This window comes from Salvia splendens, chromosome 2, assembly GCF_004379255.2.
Source record: "Salvia splendens isolate huo1 chromosome 2, SspV2, whole genome shotgun sequence".
Taxonomy (NCBI): Eukaryota; Viridiplantae; Streptophyta; class Magnoliopsida; order Lamiales; family Lamiaceae; genus Salvia; species Salvia splendens.
The window spans coordinates 40,025,503-40,045,644 of NC_056033.1; the positions used below are offsets into that span (position 1 = coordinate 40,025,503).

Below are 20,142 nucleotides of genomic sequence, written 5' to 3' on the forward strand. Positions count from 1 at the left end.
TTCAACAAATTGTCAACACATTTTCCAAACTCTAACGCTCCAGATCATAGTTTGAAGTTTGTACACTATTTAGAGTTTGCATTTGATTACATTCCTGATAAAATAATAGTAACAAAAAATGTTAACACAATAATGGTTGATGTTGTGTTGACATTGTGTAGAAACTGTATTGATTTTTTGTTGCTATTATTTTGTCATATGTTGACATTTTCTAACGATCCATATCATAGTTTGAAATTTGTATAATACTCAGAGTTTGCATTTTATCACTACCTCGTGCATTATTACAATATTTGTCGTGATAAATGTTACCATCGTTTAAGGTGCCATGTTTTGATTAGATGTAAATTTTTATACCCCCTCCATCCTCAAAGAGTGTGAACTTTGGGTTCGGCATGAGTTTTAATGCATTATTGGTAAAATATGAAAGGGATAGATAGAAAAAGTTTTTTAAGTATTGTTAGTGGAGAATGTGTCTCACTTTGAATACCGTTATCAAAATTGAAATGTTTATATTCTTTGGGTATGAACGAAAAAGGAAATAGTGCACACTTCATGGACATGTTTGTAAATTTTGGGAATTTGCCGGCAAATAAAAAAAGTGTAGTTCAGGAGGACGTCGTCTTCGCCAAAAATAATTTGTTCTGTTGCAACCGCCAACCTAATTTCTTGCAGCCTATTCGACTGATAATCCCACTCTCCCACCATTCCTCTTTCCCCGCACCTGCAGCAAATCATTAAGCAAACAAACTCTGGTAAGCCTAACACCAACCATGAGATTTCACTTCGCTAACGATTCCATTGGCCATACCCTCCGCCGCCGTTTTGCTGCAACGTACAATCAGCAATGCAGAGCGTACGCTCCATTCCGCCGCCCCCTCAACTTCACCAAAAAACCCTCACTTCCTGAGTCTTCGAATCGCATTTCCCTGTCCATATTCCGCCGGTTTTGCTCATCCAAATCCTCGGGTTCTCGTATGGGATTGCTAGGCTGGTATTTGGGGATGTTGGAGTCGCGTCCGATTTTGACCAAGAGTCTGTCTTCCGGCCTTATTTATGCGGCGGCTGACACTACTTCACAGGCAATTATATTCACCTTCGATTTTACAAATTTTAGTTTACGTAATTCATTTAATTTGTCGTGTGGAAATTGCATTTTCGTTGAGGCTTTTTGAATTTGTCTTGCTTTTGGAATTGGTGTGTATGATACGAACACAATCACTAGGTTTCCGTTTTTTAGCTATAGTGATTAAGTCCAAGATTCACTGGCAGTATCAATGAATGAATCAAATCCCTAATTTTGGATCAATTGAATATTAACCAGTTATGGCGATAGAACTATTGACTTTAGGTATGGGTGTTTTGAAATGGATATAGCTAAATTTTACTACTCCACTTTCAGCTAGAGAAGTAAATATGTCAATATCTCGATGGACCAAGGACTAATTTATTTTGTGGAACATAAACGATGTTTCTTGCACCTCCAAGTTTACAAGATTGTCTGATGTATTGCCTTTACCATATCCTGTCATACATTGGTAATTGATGGCTTGCCATTACTCTTTTGTTGAATAATGCTATGCAGCCATAACGTGGCCAGCCACACAATGACATTTTTGTAAATAATTAGAAAAGTCAGTGCAATAAATTAATAGTAATAGTTAGTGCTAATATAATTTTACTTAATTATCCTTTGCTCAATTTTTTACTTCAAATTTCAATATCAACTGAGACTCGTACATAACACAACTTATGCTATGAATATAAATTATTATACTAAATGATCATTATATTTTTGTGTACTATTGAACTATAAAATATTATTTTTCACATTATGTCATATTGTAATTTTGCCTTCTTATTTCACCGACCCTTTAACAGAATTTGAATCCGAAAAATATATTGGAGATTCAATTTAAAAAATAAAAATTCGATTGATATAATATTGTAGTTTTAAATTACTTTTGTTTACACTACAATAAAGATTCATTGCTTTGAAGGAGTCTAAAGTATCATACTTTATACTACTAATATTTATAAATGTAATACCTCGTACATAGTAACAACTTATTTGGTATAGTTTATTTATTTTTAATAATATTTTTTTAAACAAAATTTTATATATTTGTTTTGGTTTTTGTGTTTAAGAATTTGATTTCCAAATGTCTTAAAAGTTGTCCAACATAGAGTGAGAGTGCGCACTAGCAAAAAGGTACTTATATAAAGCCCAATTGCTTATGTTTTGGCCTATTTATCTCCACCATAAATTTTATATTTTAATTAAGAATAATACTATGTTTTTCTATATATACTTTTAATATTGAAAATATCTACCTAAAAATAATTGTACAGTTTAATGTTTACATCTATTTTATTTATAAGTTATTTAAATGTTAATGTTAAGTATAGTAGTATACTTTAAATATTTATAGAATTTTAATGTCATGAAGATATTTATATTCTAATTTCAAAAGTAATTTATACATATTAAACAATTAAAATAATAATATATACTAGAAAACAAATAACTGTAAAAAAAGAAAAATTGAAAAGTAAGCAAACATAAAGAAACGTATTTATATTCGGACTTCAAAAGTAACTATACATACTAAGCAATTAAAATAATAAATAGTAGTATAAAAAAAATAGAAGAAGAAAGCAAACATAAAAGAAACGAAAAGGATTTACATGTAGGATATCAATTTTTCCAAGATATTTAATGACTTAGTTTGTTATTTGTGCATAAGGGTATATTAGTCTAAGAAATATTGATACCTTTAAGATGAACTAATTTCAAGTAAATTAGAATTTCAAGTATATTAGTTTAATATTGATACCTTTAATGAACTAGTTTTATGGCCAGCCACATTATGACCATTTAGCATCACTCTTTTTTGTTGGTTATATGAGTAAGCTATTTATTTTGAAATTGATCAGCTATTTACAATGGATCCCAATGGTGCTTGGGATCCAATAAGGACACTGAGGATTGCTGGGTTCGGGCTGTTTATGTTAGGTCCATCACAGCATTATTGGTTTAACTTTGTTGCAAGAGTATTGCCAAACCGTGATATGATATCTACATTGAAGAAACTAGCAATGGGACAGATTGCTTATTCGCCAGTGATCAATGGCATTTTCTTTTCTTATAATGCAGCTGCTCAAGGTATGCTGTTCTTTTTATGCTTCGAATTGTGACACTCTTGCTTCAGTATCTGCAGTTTGAAATTATAGTTATTGAAATCTTGTAATCAAATGCTAATTCCTAAGAAGCTGTTGCTGTATAGACATGCACATATCATTCGAGAACACACTGAAATGTATTGTTAATTCTGACCCTAATGTTGCCATGCTAGTTTCCCATTAAGTTGTTATCTAAATTATCTATTTTTTAGTTAGTGTCACATTTTGATACATCACTATCTATGAGGTAGTGTCCTCAACTTCTTAATTGTTCACACAGTTATATTGATATTTCTATGACGAGCCATACTTGATGATTTCTCCTTAGTGAGGTACAAAAATTAGAAAAATTTGGAAGTTTATCAAGTTTTGACATTAACACATCACATGACATGGAAGGAAATGAGAATGAAGAAAGAATGTCAGGTAATATTGATCACAAAACAAGAATTGGAAACTTGAAGTAGGTGATGGAGCAAAGATCTTGGCATTTTTCCCCTTCTTCATGGTGCCATAACATTGTTTATAAGCAAACATCTTAACATCTCGCTTTCCAGATAAAAAAAATTATCAAAGTCCAAACCATATTTAGATTTGAGGCTCCTTCATTTGGAAAATTTTAGCCTTTTTTTGCTTTACAAGATAGCTTTCTTGATGTTCTAAGGTTCTGTGCCATGGCCCAGGAAAATTGACTTAAATGCAGCAGTCATACTTGTTTGCTAGCTTCAGTTAAATGCCATAACCTAGTTGGATAATGGGTTTGTTGATGTTTGATTGCCTTTGTTTGGTGACTACAGTTGAAGAACAGAACACTGATGCAAATGCTGGTTATGTAGTCTAAAATCTTCCTAGGTTATTCGCTAGCTTAGTTTTTTTACTTTTGTAGTAAGATTGAAACCTTAAGCCGAATCCATCACTCAATGATCTTTTTAGCTGAGGCTTAAATGGATTCAATTTTATTGTAGGATGAACATTCAAGCTACCTAATGAAATCCCAATAATGGATTTCCAGTCTGTCATCTAAATCCTTCAGTCCACATGCAATTTTTTTTTCTTTGTACAACAGACAGTGGAAAAAAGTTCATATGTGCTGTGTTGAGTGACAGGTTTCAGATCCATCATAGAATGAACTCACCCTATCTACCTCATTGGACTGTTGTTATGGATTTATTTTATGTACACTTTAAGTCGATCTTTCCAAATGCGATTCTTTACATTTTTAACATGTACTTTGTCATATTCACAGGGATCCTTGTTCTCGAGAATCTTTGTGTGGCTTTTGAGTTGTTGCTTGCTCACTTTCTCTGTGTACTAAATTTGCATGTTTGAGAGATATGACTGTTTTTCCATGTTTAGGAGAAAACGGGAATGAGATCGCTGCGAGATTGAAGCGAGACCTGTTTCCAACTTTGCTAAACGGCCTTATGTACTGGCCTATGTGTGACTTCTTGACATACAGAGTCGTCCCTGTCCATCTACAGGTACTCCTCTTCATCTTAAAATGGTTATTAATTCTCTATTACGGGTACATGGCGTGGAGGATACACAGTTTAATTGGGTCTCGTCTCGCATTTTCTTCCCCACGTATGGGAAACTCTAAGACACTTTTTCATCTGATTTGTGCAGCCCTTAATGAATAGTTCATGCGCGTTCTTGTGGAGCATATATTTGACGTACATGGCGAGCTTAGAGAAAGCTGTTCCAACATAACTTGAATTGTTGGAGAAGGGCTACTCTCCTTTCAATTTTACAAAGAAGTTGAGATCATCACTTCCATCATTAAGGCAAGAGGCATATATAGTGGTTGTAAGTAATCTGTATTGTCTCTTGATATGTCCCTAAATCCTTATATCTTCTCCCTATTTGTGTTTGGATGAGATAATTGGAAACTAAACCATGAGATTAAGATGGGATTTGGATAAAGATTTTTGCTATGTATCTACCATAGCTATTGAATATTGTGTTATTGATTGAAGATTAACATATTTTTAATAAGAAAAAAGGAAGGCAACCACAAAACAAATATCCATGTGTCCCAAGTAAGATCACATATGACATACTTTACTTTTTAATTTATCTCAACCAAGATGACATTTCTAATTTTGGTACCTTTCTTTTTTCCAATTAATGCATCTAACCAATTTTTTTCTCACTCCAATTAAATATTCAACTCTCTTACTCTCTTCATTTTATATTTACACAAATTCTTTCTCTTTCCAATTAACCGCATTAACAACTAATAAAATCTTGTGTCGGTTAGGAAATGTGTTATCTTAGCTGAGACGGATGGAGTAATTGTACTCAGTTTCTCCACCAATGAAGGCCTAATTTGATAGGGTACAAATTTTAAGAAATGTAATGAAAAATAAATCGTAAAAGATAGTGGGAAATGAGTCATACTTTTAACTGTAAGATCTATTACCAAAAGTAGTACCCCATTTGTCATTTGTTAAGTGATTCATATTCCTTTTGGGGACGTCCCACGTTAAGTGAGTCATTTCTTTTTGAGTATTGCGAAATGGCCATATTATGGCCATCCATAAACTTAAAATATTAATAAAAAGTTGTACATTTATTGCTGTTTCACTTTAATTTATTTCATCTAGAAAGCAACTATCTATTTTTGACTATATTATCCTTGAACACTAACACAACAAAGAGAAATGTAACCCTCTTTTCAATTCTTTTATGTTGATTTTGTATCACTTTTTATACTTTTATTTATTATTTTTGTATTATTATTTAAATTTTGTGTGAAATTAATTATAAAGTTAGAATATAAATATCTAATGATATTATAATTCAATTGTTACTAATAATTTTTGTTCTCCTTTATATAAAATAAGTCAATTATTAATAATTATAATCTACATAATTATAACAAAATATATGTAAATATTATACTTAGTATATAATGCATTTATAAAAAAAGTAATTCAGTTTTTTAGAGGGACAATGTTTCAATATTAGCGGCAAGGAGCTTAGACATTATTGCATGAGGTGCCGAGTTCGAGCCCTCTTGACATTAGTTGTAATTTCCTCCTATCTATAGTATAAGAGTTTATTTGTAATTTCGTCCCTTATATAGGAGTTAATTTTTTAAAAAAAGTATACATAGAAAATATCTTATTCTAGAAACATAAATTAGACCATTGGAAATTACTTAATTGAAATCCATTAAATAAATTAGAATCTTAGATAATTTATAAAGGTAAGTTATGACAAAGACTCATATAGTTTATAATCAGTTTAATATATTAAAAAATTTTAATTAGTCGAAAATGAGAAAAATCCTTTATTTAAACTTGATTACTAGCTAGGCTTGATTATAGGCCGATTACTAGCTAATAGCTATGCTTGATTATAGGCCTGTAACAAATAATGCTTATTTATTTTATTATATTTGCATATGTACGTTTATCACGTTTATTCTTAAGAGGGAACATTTTTTTTGGTCCACGAACTTTACCAAAGTATCATTTTAGGTCCGTGAACTATGAGTTAGTATCATTTGAAGTATTTTTTACTATTTCCAAGTTTTTTTGGACGAAAATACCCTCAATACCTTAAAGGGTGTATATTTTTAATAAATTTATCATATACTCATATTTTTTTATAAATATCTTTACAATATATTTTTGACAAATTTTCTAAATATAATTTAACCTTTAATATTATCATTTAATTTTGTGACATGCAAGAAAAGATCTTTATTCAATTTTTTATTATTAAAGAAAAGTTCTTTATTCAATTCAAAAAAAATTAATATAAAAAATTGAAGAAGCAATTTTACTTGCATGTCACAAAATTAAGTGATAATATTTAAGGTCAAATTATATTTAGAAAATTTTTCAAAAATATATTGTAAAGATATTTATAAAAAATATGAGTATATGATAAATTTATTAAAAATATATAATTTAAGGTATTTAGGGTATTTTCGTCCAAAAAAATTTGGAAATAGTAAAATATACTTCAAATGATACTAACTCATAGTTGGTGGACCTCAAATGATATTTTCAAGGTTTACGGACCTAAAATGATACTTTGGCAAAGTTCGTGGACCAAAAAAGATGTTCCATCTATTCTTAAATGGTTATTATTGCCTTTCTTTTGTTATCGGCATCAATCCTATTGTTACTGTTATACACGTTATATTTAAATAAATAATATATCATATATAAATTTTTTTGGTAAAAATAATAAAAATAAAAATTGAAAGAACTTGAAAACAAAAGAAATATAAATAACGGATTGTGGAATTGAAATTTACTAATGCAATTAAGTAAAGAATAATGCTACGCGGCCACATTATGGCCAGCCATAAATTAATTAAATAACAAAAAAAATTGATTTTTTTTCAAATTTTTGGTTTAATACTACTTGATTTTACTTTTATATCATCTTCATTATATGTTGCTCAACATGTTAGTGTTGCTCTTTCGTAGTTTTTGCTCAACTTATTACTACTGTCATTTCTTGATTGTTGCTCAACGTATACAGTAATTCGTGATATTAATGTGTTTTACGTAATGGAATTCAAAGATAAGTATCAACTCACAAGTCCATTCACACACATATAAGTTTATATCGGTAATTCTAATTTTTTTATACATGTAAATGGACTAAATTAACTCTTTATGGCCGGCCACATTATGGCCATTTAGCATCACTCTTAAGTAAAAGGGTAATAGTGTAAACATTCTTTGAGCATTAAATAAGGTAATTAAATGATTTCTATTCACGGGATTTATATTTACTTAAATGTCATTTTATGACCAGCCATAATATGGCCACATAGCATTTCTCCTTCTTTTTTGCCATTCTCTTTCTTACTTTTTTATTTATCTTACTTTATTTATTCTTTCTATTTAATTAATATAACAAAACTCTACTTTCTTAAATTTCGTGTTGAAAAAAAATGTCTCACTTAGTGAAAGATGAAGGGAGTACAAAATAAATGAGATATTTATTGAATAATGAATAAAAATGACAAAAATGAGACAGTTATTGGTGGATGAAGGGAGTAGTTATTTTGAATTTATAACCCAATTCCCACGTGTGAATATATGAGTCAAGATATCACATTTATAGATGACTAAGGTAAGGATCTCATATAGCATGTCTAAATTTATTATCCAAAATTTGTAGGTGAAAAAATTATTACTACCCTGAGGGCTACCAGTTTTGACTGAATTTTATACCCACAATTTATTACACTTTTGTCTCCAAGATTTTGTAAGTAACATAGTTAAGTGTTAAGTAAAGTCGTTTCTGGCCTTCTTTGTCGATTCTTTCATGGACCATGTGATTGAGAATCGGACTGTATAGAACTAATTTCTAGCCAATCACAAAAATTTCGAAAAACATGGCATGCCATCATTTTAAAAGGATAATTAATCTAAATATACCTACTTTCACCAAATATATAAATATTTGGCGAATACAGGGGTATTACCATGCATAGGGCGTAAATATAATGTGGTATCTTTGGTTCCCTTGAAGCAAGACATGAATGCTTTAATTTCATTAGAATTATTAAAAACTGTGGGACACAATAAATACATGTGTTTATTCATTGCTCATCAACTAATTAGGCGGCGCTGCACTTTATTATTACATGAATTATGGAATTTTTGTTAAAGTTATATACTCTACTACTATTTAAAAGAAGGGTAATGATTTAGAGATATAATGCCCGTATGTTACTTTGCCATAATAATATTTTATATTGTGACTAATCTAACCTAATATCACATTAAATGGATATATATCCAGTTAAGGAAAATTAAATCAAATTAAATACATTTATCTAAATGCATGCTCATTTATTAGAGATAAACGTGAATCATGCATTAAAGTTATAAATGGATTTCAAAAAAATCATATGTATATATATACTTATGTCATGTTAATTTAATACTTATTTAAAAAATATTAATTCAGATTATAAATTTACCATTATAGTAGTATTAATTAACACACTACATAACTAAAATGTTATATTTAATTACAAAATAATTTGATAACTTAATATAGTACTACTATTCTTTAATATCTTGTTCTTTTTTTAAAATATTCTAAAATACACAACAATGAAATCATTTATTTTAATATATGAAAAAAAATAAAAATTTAAAATTAAAACATATTTCTTCTTCAAATTTGAATTTTATAATAAAATAATATAGTTATTATGATGAGGCATTTTTTTGCGTTATCTTATTTTTGTGTTATTTTCTATAGCTTTTGTTATATGGGAGTGATCCGTTGCTAACTTTCTTAAGTTTTTAACTCTGCTAACTCATCAATGCAGTGAATTAAAAATGTCAATACAGTGACATTAAAATGTCAACACATAATTTTATTGACATTTCAATATACTGTGTTCACATTATGTGTTGATATTTTCAAGAAAAGTTATTGTTTTTCGAATAAAATTTATTATTTTAAAAGGATCAATAATAGGTTTCTATAATAACTCAAAAATTAGTGTTTAATATATAAATTTATTCCTCTAATATAGTTTGTTGCAAATAAAAGTTATTTATTGCAGAAAAAAGTTATTTATTTTTGCTATTTTACAAGAGTTATTATAATTGTTAAAAATACATAATTTTAATAAATAAAATATTATTAATATAATCAATAAAAGCATTATTGCAACAAATAATAGTTATAGTTCTAGTTAAATAAAATTATTGTTCCAATAAATAAAAGTTATTATTCTTATGAATAAAATTTATTATCCTTGTAAATAAAAGTTAATGTTTTGGGAATAAAAGTTACTATTATTGCAAATAAAAGTTACTATTTTGGAAATAAAGTTACTATTCTCATAAATATATAATTTTGTTCTAATGAATAAAAAGTTAGTAGTATTAATTTTGTGAAGAGACAATGCAAAGGGAATTAATCAAATGCGTATTGTAATCTGTATGTGATAAAATGATATAAATAATTTTTTTATTGTTATAGAAAATTATAAATGAGCAAATTGGAAAAGGATAATTTGTTGATGTAAAACTATAATTGGAGAAAAAGAAAATGAAATTTATTGATGGAGAATTATAATTTGAGAAAAAAGAGAGAATTTATTGATAGACATATAATTAGAGAAGAGGAGAGAGAACTTAATAAAAAAATGAATTACAAATCTTTGAAATTTAATTAATTGCTAGGCACAAATTTCATTAAGACACCCACCTTCCTTAATTGAAGTCATACATACGTTTTATACCATTAAGGGTAAAATAGTATACATGCAAAGCATTAATTTAATAATAAATACAATATAATATAAAATTACTACTTTAGACCTATTATGGCAATGCCATTATGTCTATAAATCATTTCTCTTAAAAGAATATCACCACAATACCTCTATAAAATCATTAATCACATTTCAGATTATTTTCCAACTTTTTCTTTCCTATTTTTCTCCTAAACCTTTAAGAACATAATTAATCTAAATTCATTTTTATTTTCTGAATTCAAATCTAGCATTTTGAAGTTTGCATGCAGTGGCGGACCTAGTAACAACCCATGGGGGCTTAAGCCCCTCCCAGATTGTTTTTTTTAAATATTTCTATTTCAAAATTCTAAAAAATTTTCCGAATGTGTCTTTAGCCCTCTCCAGTTTAAGGCCTTTGAAGTCTAAATTGTGGAGAGATTAATGAGAAGGAGGGGCTGAGATTTAAAATTGCAGAGAAAAACTTAAAACAAAGGCAGCCGACGGAGAAAGTGTATCTGGGAAGAAGACTGAGAAACAATCTAATCATGAGCTCCGTATTATTTAAAAATGACCTTTTGCGTTTAGTCTACGTTCTGCATTCAAACTTGTATAAAAGAAGTACTTTTATATCTGCTTCATTCTCTTTCTTCACTAAATACATAAAACAACACTTTATAAAATTCCATTACGCTAAAATGGAGGTCATCTTTATTAGGATGAAGGGAATATATCGATAAAAAAATTTACTATGAAGCCCCTCCCATAATTTATTCCTGCGTCCGCCACTGTTTGCACGTACTCCTACAATTTTTAAAACATACAAAGCAATATAATGTGCAGATAATAAATAAATGATACACTAAGTACATGATTTTTATATAATAATAAGAGTAACAATAATAATAATAATTAAATGAAATGCATATACATCTAAAAATATATAAATAAATGCAAATAATAAATTTTGATAGTGCGAATAAATTTTAAACTTTAATTAGTACGATATTTTTTTGAGTTATGGGACCTAAAAGATGCAACTATTTTCCAGGGACATATAATTTGAAGTTCAGTCTAAAATTACCTATCGAAACGTGTTCATGTTTCATTTTAATTTTATGGATCTTAAATTAGACTTTTTAATAGTGTATAGAGATGCGAATTTTGTCCTATTTGGTGTGTTTACCAAATCTCCCACTGTATTAAGTATTAAGTAAGTATTCATATCCATCATTTCATTATTGAGAATAAAATATTAAAATGTACCGCGCAGTTTTTTCGACAATTATATTGTTATGGTAGCCGAAAATACACGTTTAAATACCGATATTATATTATTGCCTTGCCAAAATGCTCAATCTTTTGGTGGCAATTTTCCTTCACATATAGTAGTAGTACATATATAACACTCATGTACTACTACAATAATTATAGTCTTGTAGTTCCCGTGAAGACTCAATTATTTGGTATTTGTCGGTCAATATTTTTTGAAGGATCTCTAATTAATTGGAATGTCCTTTTAAAGTTAGAAAGTTGATGGGGCATTATTATTACTTACCTAACAGAATAATTTCTTCATTCATTTTTGCCCACACGATGTGCTCTTGCTTCCACCAAATCCATCCCTATATCTATATTGAATTTGATTATGCATAAACTCTCTTCGTCCTTGATGAATATGAACATTTGATTCAGGCACGAGTTTTAATGCATAATTGATAAAATAAGAGAGATAGAAATAAAAAGTAATTAAAGTATTGTTAGTTGATAATAGACCCCACCTTATTTTCAGAGATAATAGTTTTCAAAATTAGAATGTTCATACTTTTTAAGAACGCATAAAAAATGAAATTGTTCATACATTTCAAGGACTGAGGGAGTAATATTCATTTACATTTCAAATATTTTAAAATTTGCCCATAAAGCTAAGACTTGAAAAGGTTATAATTAAGTCTTAATCTTTTCCATTAAGCATTGATATTCCTCACAGATTAGATTGCTTTCCATATAATTACTAAAGCCTTATACATTTTCTCTTTGAATGGTTTTATTTAGTCATATTATGAGTTATCATAAACAATGAGAAATGATATGCTACATATTTTATGTGAGCTTCTTATATGAGCATCACTCTCGTTTAACGCATATTTAACGATGTTCGTTTCGATTTATATATTTAATTTGATTCTAATGCATTAAAAATATTATTGGAATTTTTAATTTCACAAAATTCATAAAAATAAAAGCTCAATTTGCTCATTTTCTTTATAAATTCAAATAAATTAATAAACTAACAAATTAAGTTTTGATTTTTATGAATTTTGTAAAATTAAAAATTCCAATAACATTTTTAATGCATTAGAATCAAACTAAATATATAAATCGAAACGAACATCGTTAAATATGCGTTAAACGAGAGTGATGCTCACATAAGTAGCTCACGTAAGGTATGTAGCATATCATTTCTCCATAAACTATTATCTCACTAAATTAATAAGAATATGCTGAAAATTACTACCCTAGCTCAAATTTATTACTCCCTCCGTCCATGAAAAATAGGACACATTGTGAATAGCACGAGTTTTAATGTAGAATAGGTAAAGTAAGAGAGAAGTAGTGTTAGTGGAATATGAAGTCCACATTATTAGAAAGAGGGAAGTGAAAAAAATTAAAAGAGAAATAGTGTTATTGGAATGTGAGGTCTATATTATTAGTAAGAGAGAAGGGAAAAAAAGTAAGAAAGTAGTTGTTGAATTTTTTTTTAAATATGCTCTATTTTTTTGTAGACAACAAAAAATGGTAAATGTGCTCTATTTTTTAGTGGACGGGGGAGTATTATTTTAAATATATCACTCTAAAATAATGTAGCTGGTATTATGATCAGGTAGCTTTTCTCCCCTTTAATTTCCTTATATAGGTACATAAAGAAATAAAATAATAAGATGAGAAGAATGGGTGCATAAATAATGAAAAGTAGAAATAATTAGGAATGGGGCAAAGAAATCCAATAACCTCTGTCGGCAATGGGGAAGCCAGCTCCCTTCTATCCACACTTGTGTGAATTTTGCATTAATTTATATTTATACAAACGGATTAGTTCATCATCATTTGAAATTATTATGATGTTGACTATTGAATTTCTCTAGTGAGATAGTACTAATTAACAAGTTACATATCTAAGTACCCCTCTAAAAAAAAGAAATAAAGATGCATCTGAACTTTAATAATTAGTTCACCAACATTGTAAATTATTATGATGTTGACTATTGAATTTGTCTAGTAGATACTAATAAAATTACATCTCAAAGTATCACTCTCAAAAAATAGAAATAAAGTTGCATCTCAAAGTACAATGATATATTTATTCTCTAGACTTGGTTACTATGCGTATAATGTGAAATTATTCAAATACGCTTACTATATGTAGATAAGTACTAGTGTCTAGTGATTAATGATACTTTTACTAAACACAATATAATAGAAAGAATACTATTACTAAATGCCAAATAGCTGGAATAGCTCAGTTGGTTAGAGCGTGTGGCTGTTAACCACAAGGTCGGAGGTTCTACCCCTCCTTCTAGCGTTTAATTTACTTTTTATTTTTTTGGCTGAATGTTAGGTCACATTATTTATTTCTTAAAAGGGAATTGATTGTTGTAAAATCATTATGGTTGAAAATATAATTACTAAATATTTGTGACACCTAACATTAGGCGATTAGAAAAATGCAAAAAAAAATCAAAACACAAGAATGAAATAAGATAGTGTCTCTAATAGTACTCGGAACATCACTGTTATGTCCATATCAAGGTAGTAGCACATTATTTACAAAACCCCAAAAATAAGCAATTTTACATTTTCAAATTTTGGCATGAATATAACAATCTTTATACAAATAAAATAACAAAAATACTATAAGGATGAAAATACAATTTTTAGGTGGGGTTCGGTTGCCAAGATAAAATAATACTAACATATAATCTAGGATTGAGTTGTGAGATTATTTTAGTCATAGGGGGTTAGCTATAACTAATTATCCCATGATTATCCATTTAAGATTGAGCTGTGAGAATGAATCTCATGAACCAAACACACTACAAATTTAATCCCGGATACAATCTTGCAAACCGAACACCCCTAGTATTTTAACAATGAGTATTAATAAATTTGACATTTTTTTTTTTTCAATTATCACTTTGTGTAAACTTTTGACATTCAGCGTGTCTTAGAGCATCCGCAATGGGCGGACGATGGCACGCCCGATGGCGCGCATCGTCCGCGCCATCCATCGTCCGCACCCATTGCGGGTGCGCGCCATAGGGCGCGGACGATAGTCGCGCCCTATACTTCGGTCGCGGAGGATAGTGCGGACGATGGCCATCGTCCGCCCCAATGTGGAGGTCGCGGACGATCGACCGCGGACGATGGCACGCGGTTTCATTTTTTTATAAATACCGTTCATTTGTAACATTTCATTTCACGCGATTTCATTTTCGAAACTTACATTTACATAATTACTACGAAATGGATTCAAGCCACAATAGTCCTACGTTTAGCGCAGGGGCGCATTGGCCTGGTACAAAACCCGGCGATTATCGTTCGTTCGACACCAACACCCATTACGATCCCGATTTCAGTACGGAATTGTATGGGTTGTCTAACATGGAGCCGTCTCCGCACCGCCCAACCGCCGCGACCGCTTCCGCCCCAGCCAGAAAGAAGCGGAACCGACATCGGGCGCAGAAGTTGCCGCCTCCCGGTGATTGCGATGAGTACGCCCCCGGCCGTACGAACTACAACGACGACGAAACTCTCACTTTGGCCCGGTGTTGGGTAGATATATCGGAAGATCCGATATTCGCGAACAACCAGCGACATATCGCGTACTGGGAACGCATCGCGGACCTCTACAATTCGGTCAAGCCGCCGACCGCGTACAAGCGCAAGCGTGAGCAACTCCGCAAGCACTGGGATCAAGTCAAGAAGCAAGTGAACTTGTACGCGGCGGAGTTCGAGAAGTTCACGCGGTCACAGGTGAGCGGCGAGAGCGCGAGCGACGTGCGCACTAAAGCGATGTTGTCGTACCGGTCGATGTTCGGCGATTTCAAGCATGAGGCCATCTGGGCGCTCTTTAGGGAGAAGCAGAAGTTCCAAGGTGGAATTCTGCACACTGGTGCGCCGAAGAGGACGAAGGTGACCGAAGTTGGTGACTACACGAGTAGCTGCAGCGGCAGTCACCCGGTTGACCTCAACCGGACGTACGTGAATGAAGGGAGTTCCGGCACACCGGTGTCCTTCCGGCGTCCTCCCGGCGTCAAGGCTGCGAAGGCCAAGGGGAAGGCGACCGCGACCTCATCGTCGACCGCTGCAACCCAAGCTCCGGCCCCGGCAGAGCTCCCGACCCAGACGGCCACCGCGTTTGAGTCGTTAGCAACAGCGTCGATGGCAAGGACGATGTTGCAGACGCACAGGGCCCTCAAGAAGTGTACCGACCCCGACGAAGCCGAATATCTCCGGGCGTTACTCGATGAGCTGCGTCGGAAGTTGGGAATTGGTCCGACTTAGTTTTTTTTTATTAGTTCAATGATGTAACTTTTTTTATTAAAACTTCGTCGTTTGTTATTTAGACCGTTTTTTATTTACTCGTTACTTGTTATTTGAAAACAGTTAAATTAATTAAACAAAACAATAAAATGATGATGTGGCGCGCCATAGGGCGCCCCACTGTAGGTGGGGAGGTAGGAGGATAAAACTGCTGACGTGGCGCGCCATAGGGCGCGCCTTAGGGCGCCCCATTGCTAATGCTCTTACTATTAATTAGCGTGACGGTACAAGTCTAAAAGTTGAAGACGCAATTAACAAGGGGTATTAAATGATATTATCATTTAAATTTACAAAAATAAAGATATGATTTTGACTAGGTGTGTTTTTCGTCTACCATATCAAGTCATAATTTTCCCCAAATTTAAATTATAACATAATTTATTATTTTAAAAAATTGAGCAAAATTAATATTTTTTTGGTATTGACAATTGAAAATAAAGATAAAATAAAATTATCCCACGCAATTATAAAAAGAGAACTATATCTATATAAGTATCATAAGCCTCTTTTCGTATCACAAATTGATTTTAAGATAGAAGAGGTGGATTTATATCATTTTATCATCTTGATTTCAACTCGTAACTCTACAGTACATTTACCCACTTGCCTTCTTTCTCCTAGCAATAACTTCTAATTAAATCTTATGGGTAACTAACTAAAGCAATGTCCGAAAAAAACAACCAATTATGACAAAATACTATGCTTCCATTTAGGGATGTCAATCGGGCCGGTCCGTCGGGTTTCGGGCCAACCCTACTCGGGTTGCGGGTCAATCGGGTGCGGGCTAATCGGGTTGTGATTTCTTTCGGGTTATAAAAACTCAGCCCTAACCCTAAAAGCTAGGGTTTCGGGCTATCCCAGCGGGTTAATCAGGTTGCTACTGATAATATTAACATGCGATCAATCCAATAAATAATTATTAAAATTACTAATATTCATGCAATGTAAAACATTTAATTATGATATATTTGAGATATATGCTTAAACTCAATCATAAACATGATCAAATACTAATATTTGAGATATTTCGTAGAATTTTAATGCATGTTTTAGAAATTTAAATATTTTTCTTGTGAATTTGAAGTTTTTAATTTATTTATCAATTATTATATTATTAAAAATTCAATATATAATTTGTATATATAATATAAAATTGAAAGTTATTTTTTTAGTTAAAATTAATCAATAAAATGTCGAATTAGGAGTAAAAAAAATAGAATAATAGAAACTTTATCGGATTTTCGGGCCAGCCCATCGGGTTTTCTGGTCTGGCCCTAATGGGTTGCGGGTTAATCGGGTGCAGGCTAATCGGGTTTTGATTTTATCGGGCTACAAATTTCCAACCCTAACCCTATAAATTTGACGGGCTATTCGGGCCAGCCCACAGATTACGGGCTACGTTGACATCCCTACTTCCATTCATGAGATGTCAGTATTCATATTAAATTAAATTTATACATGTGGAGTATATACATATATATATTCTGCACATACATACAAATGTATGTATGTGCAGAATATATATGGCTTGTATGTATCATTCTGCACATACATACAAATGTATGTATCATTCTTCTTCTAGAAAATGGCTTGTACTTGTACCAAACCTTTCAAACATCCTCTCTCCTTTACACCTATATTCCTATCCTAATTCCTAGCCAAACGTAGCACTTCACACACACAATGATCCTTCTCCCCAAATCTGTCTCCTTCTGCAACGACCAACTTCTCCATTTCATCTCTTCATAAACTCCACCACTTCTTTTCTTCATGGATTTTCGGTTGCTAGATAATTTGATCTCTTCACTCTCAGCTTCCAACAATGCCGGATCTGCATTTACTGACGCTGAACATGACCTGCCGGCGCCTAAACTGCCCAGGATTTCCTTGCCGGAATGCAACAGAAGCGGCGGTGCCACTCACCAAATGCTCGGCTTCTCCGCCGCCTTCCCGTTTCTCAGGAGCTCATCCGGTCCGTAGCTTTCTTCCTTTCCACCTTTTCTAAAACATGTGGTGTGCATGAATTGTGTGTAGTGATGATGCAATTTGGTACCAATGTATGAATAAATTAAGTATACATTTTACTCATTATTTTAAAAATTACTGGATCTGTAAACAAATCAAAGAAATTATCGGTAGTGATTCAGTTTTTATGTATGGAATGGACCAGCTCGTGTCATGTCTTAATAATATGTTATGTTCACTTTTTATGTATTCCATATGTTTTTGAAATTAAATATTCAACATAAATTTAAAAAACGTAAAATAAAGATTGATAAAAAAGTTTAGTGAAATGTTACCTCTACATTTAAATACTATACTACTTGGACATAACTAAGTTACTAGAATATAGGCCAGTGACGAATATTAAAAGGAGAATAAGACATTGACTGAAAGATAGGAAATTTAGTAGGGGACGGATGAAGTGAGTATTATATTATACTTGTGTCTAACAAATATCGTTGAACTATGTAGATAGAACTCAATAGTTAATTTTGCAATTCTTGTGCACAAATTGATGACATATATTGCCAAAAGAAAAATTGATGACATGTATCTATAGAATTTCCAAAAGGAAGGTAATAAATAACGTTTGTCATTTGTATCAGTTACTTATGTAGAGTTGAGAATCAATTTAAGTGAAGCATATATAGACTTGTGATTTTGGGATTGTTGTTTGGTGATATGGTGGGGTCATGCTGTGCTGTTCTAGTTGTATGGTCTTGTCTTATAAATATTTGGTGCCCCATCTTTTATATCTTGCCCTTACAACCAAACAACAATAGTGATTATGTCTTTATTGCTACATGTGAATTCACAGAACTTGATAAAATTTGGTACAAATCTCATGTATTTCTAAATTTTCATACTCCTAAGTAATCAAGTTTCAAAAATTCGAATTGTTTCAACATGGATAATACTAGCGCAAACGTGTATTAATGTGACAACATGGACGGCATCGTCTTAAATACAAAAAGTACAAAATTAAAAGAATAAATTCCTCTATATATATCATCTCATGATCTTCAAATTATAAGACTCATTCTTATCCAATAAATGGGAAAGGTTATGTTGATACTAATCTCCCCTTCCTTCTTTCATTAATAATTGACATATTTTGAAATATTAAACAGGCTATGAGTGTACAAGTATGCATGTCCCCTTCACCACTTCACAATGGATGGAGCTAGAACACCAAGCATTGATCTACAAATACATCACTGCAAATGTTCCCATACCTTCCTATCTACTTAATCCAATCAGGAAAGCTCTCGAACATTCTCGATTCTCTTGTCTCTCCTTCCTACGACCAAATACTCGTGAGCCCTTCATTCTCTTATCCCTTTATTCCATAACCATGGAGTACATTTATCTTTCTATCCTATACTAATTGGGTTTGAAACAGTGGGATGGCGTGTTTCCAACAAGACCGATACCGAGCCAGGTAGGTGTCGAAGGACAGACGGAAAGAAATGGCGGTGCTCACGGGAAGCAATCGCTGATCACAAGTACTGCGAGCGCCATGTCAACCGAGGCCGCCACCGTTCAAGAAAGCCTGTGGAAGGTGGATCCGGAAATAGGCAGGGACCCTCACCAATTAATTATTCTTTAAAGTATTTTTGCATCCGACACTGATTACATATTTATGTGACCTTTGTCTAATTTTTATCATCAGATGCCCTATGGACAAGGAAACTCGGAAAACATGTTTGAAAGACAAGCAACACGCCTATTCATTGCTCGACCCCTTAGAGAGGACTGAGCTCTCGATGGGACTCGGCGTTGCTAGTGAAGACAGCTGGGGAGGTGGGCCGTTGGGCGAGGCATTGCACACAACGGGCAACAGCTCGGGTCAATGCAAGGCGCTCAACCTCATAGCGTCGACCCCATTTTCTTGAAGGGAGTATTTTTCATATCTTTGATTTCCAATCTTGTCGCATCGAAATATGTGGTTTCCTTCTTTGTGTTTAGTTTCGGCCGCTATTTATGTAGGTGGCTGTATAGTTGTAATGTTGCATGAATGCATTCACATATCTAGAAATGATATTGTCACTAAATTAAATACCAAAGCTTTTCTATCCTCATCGCCACAAATCTCTTGAAAAAAAATCTGTAATTTGCAC

The 20,142-nt window shown here is 32.0% G+C and overlaps 2 protein-coding genes and 1 non-coding gene across 3 annotated transcripts; all 3 read left to right on the forward strand.

Annotated features, from left to right (window-relative positions):
- The first annotated feature begins 639 nt into the window (after positions 1 to 639).
- On the forward strand, positions 640 to 5,106 carry LOC121770340 (PXMP2/4 family protein 4-like). The gene is made up of 4 exons (XM_042167086.1): positions 640 to 1,082; positions 2,938 to 3,166; positions 4,540 to 4,664; positions 4,810 to 5,106. The coding sequence occupies exons 1-4, from the start codon at positions 774 to 776 to the stop codon at positions 4,891 to 4,893; spliced, it is 747 nt and encodes a 248-aa protein (XP_042023020.1). The 5' UTR covers positions 640 to 773; the 3' UTR covers positions 4,894 to 5,106.
- An 8,817-nt stretch (positions 5,107 to 13,923) lies between these two features.
- Positions 13,924 to 13,997, forward strand: TRNAN-GUU. Its single transcript has one exon. It is a non-coding gene; the product is annotated as a tRNA-Asn (tRNA).
- A 3,587-nt stretch (positions 13,998 to 17,584) lies between these two features.
- LOC121769481 (growth-regulating factor 2-like) lies at positions 17,585 to 20,103 on the forward strand. Its single transcript, XM_042166302.1, has 4 exons — positions 17,585 to 17,990; positions 19,153 to 19,338; positions 19,425 to 19,599; positions 19,695 to 20,103. Exons 1-4 carry the CDS (start codon positions 17,789 to 17,791, stop codon positions 19,915 to 19,917), a joined length of 786 nt encoding a protein of 261 aa, XP_042022236.1. The 5' UTR covers positions 17,585 to 17,788; the 3' UTR covers positions 19,918 to 20,103.
- The last annotated feature ends 39 nt before the right edge of the window (positions 20,104 to 20,142 follow it).

Excerpts from the sequence above, each read along its gene's own strand:
- LOC121770340 (XM_042167086.1), top strand. The coding sequence starts at position 774 with ATGAGATTTCACTTCGCTAACGATTCCATTGGCCATACCCTCCGCCGC. Across the intron at positions 1,083-2,937 it reads CGGCTGACACTACTTCACAG|CTATTTACAATGGATCCCAA; the intron begins GCAATTATATTC and ends GAAATTGATCAG. Across the intron at positions 3,167-4,539 it reads TTATAATGCAGCTGCTCAAG|GAGAAAACGGGAATGAGATC; the intron begins GTATGCTGTTCT and ends TTCCATGTTTAG.
- LOC121769481 (XM_042166302.1), top strand. The coding sequence starts at position 17,789 with ATGGATTTTCGGTTGCTAGATAATTTGATCTCTTCACTCTCAGCTTCC. Across the intron at positions 17,991-19,152 it reads GTTTCTCAGGAGCTCATCCG|GCTATGAGTGTACAAGTATG; the intron begins GTCCGTAGCTTT and ends AATATTAAACAG. Across the intron at positions 19,339-19,424 it reads CTTCCTACGACCAAATACTC|TGGGATGGCGTGTTTCCAAC; the intron begins GTGAGCCCTTCA and ends GGTTTGAAACAG.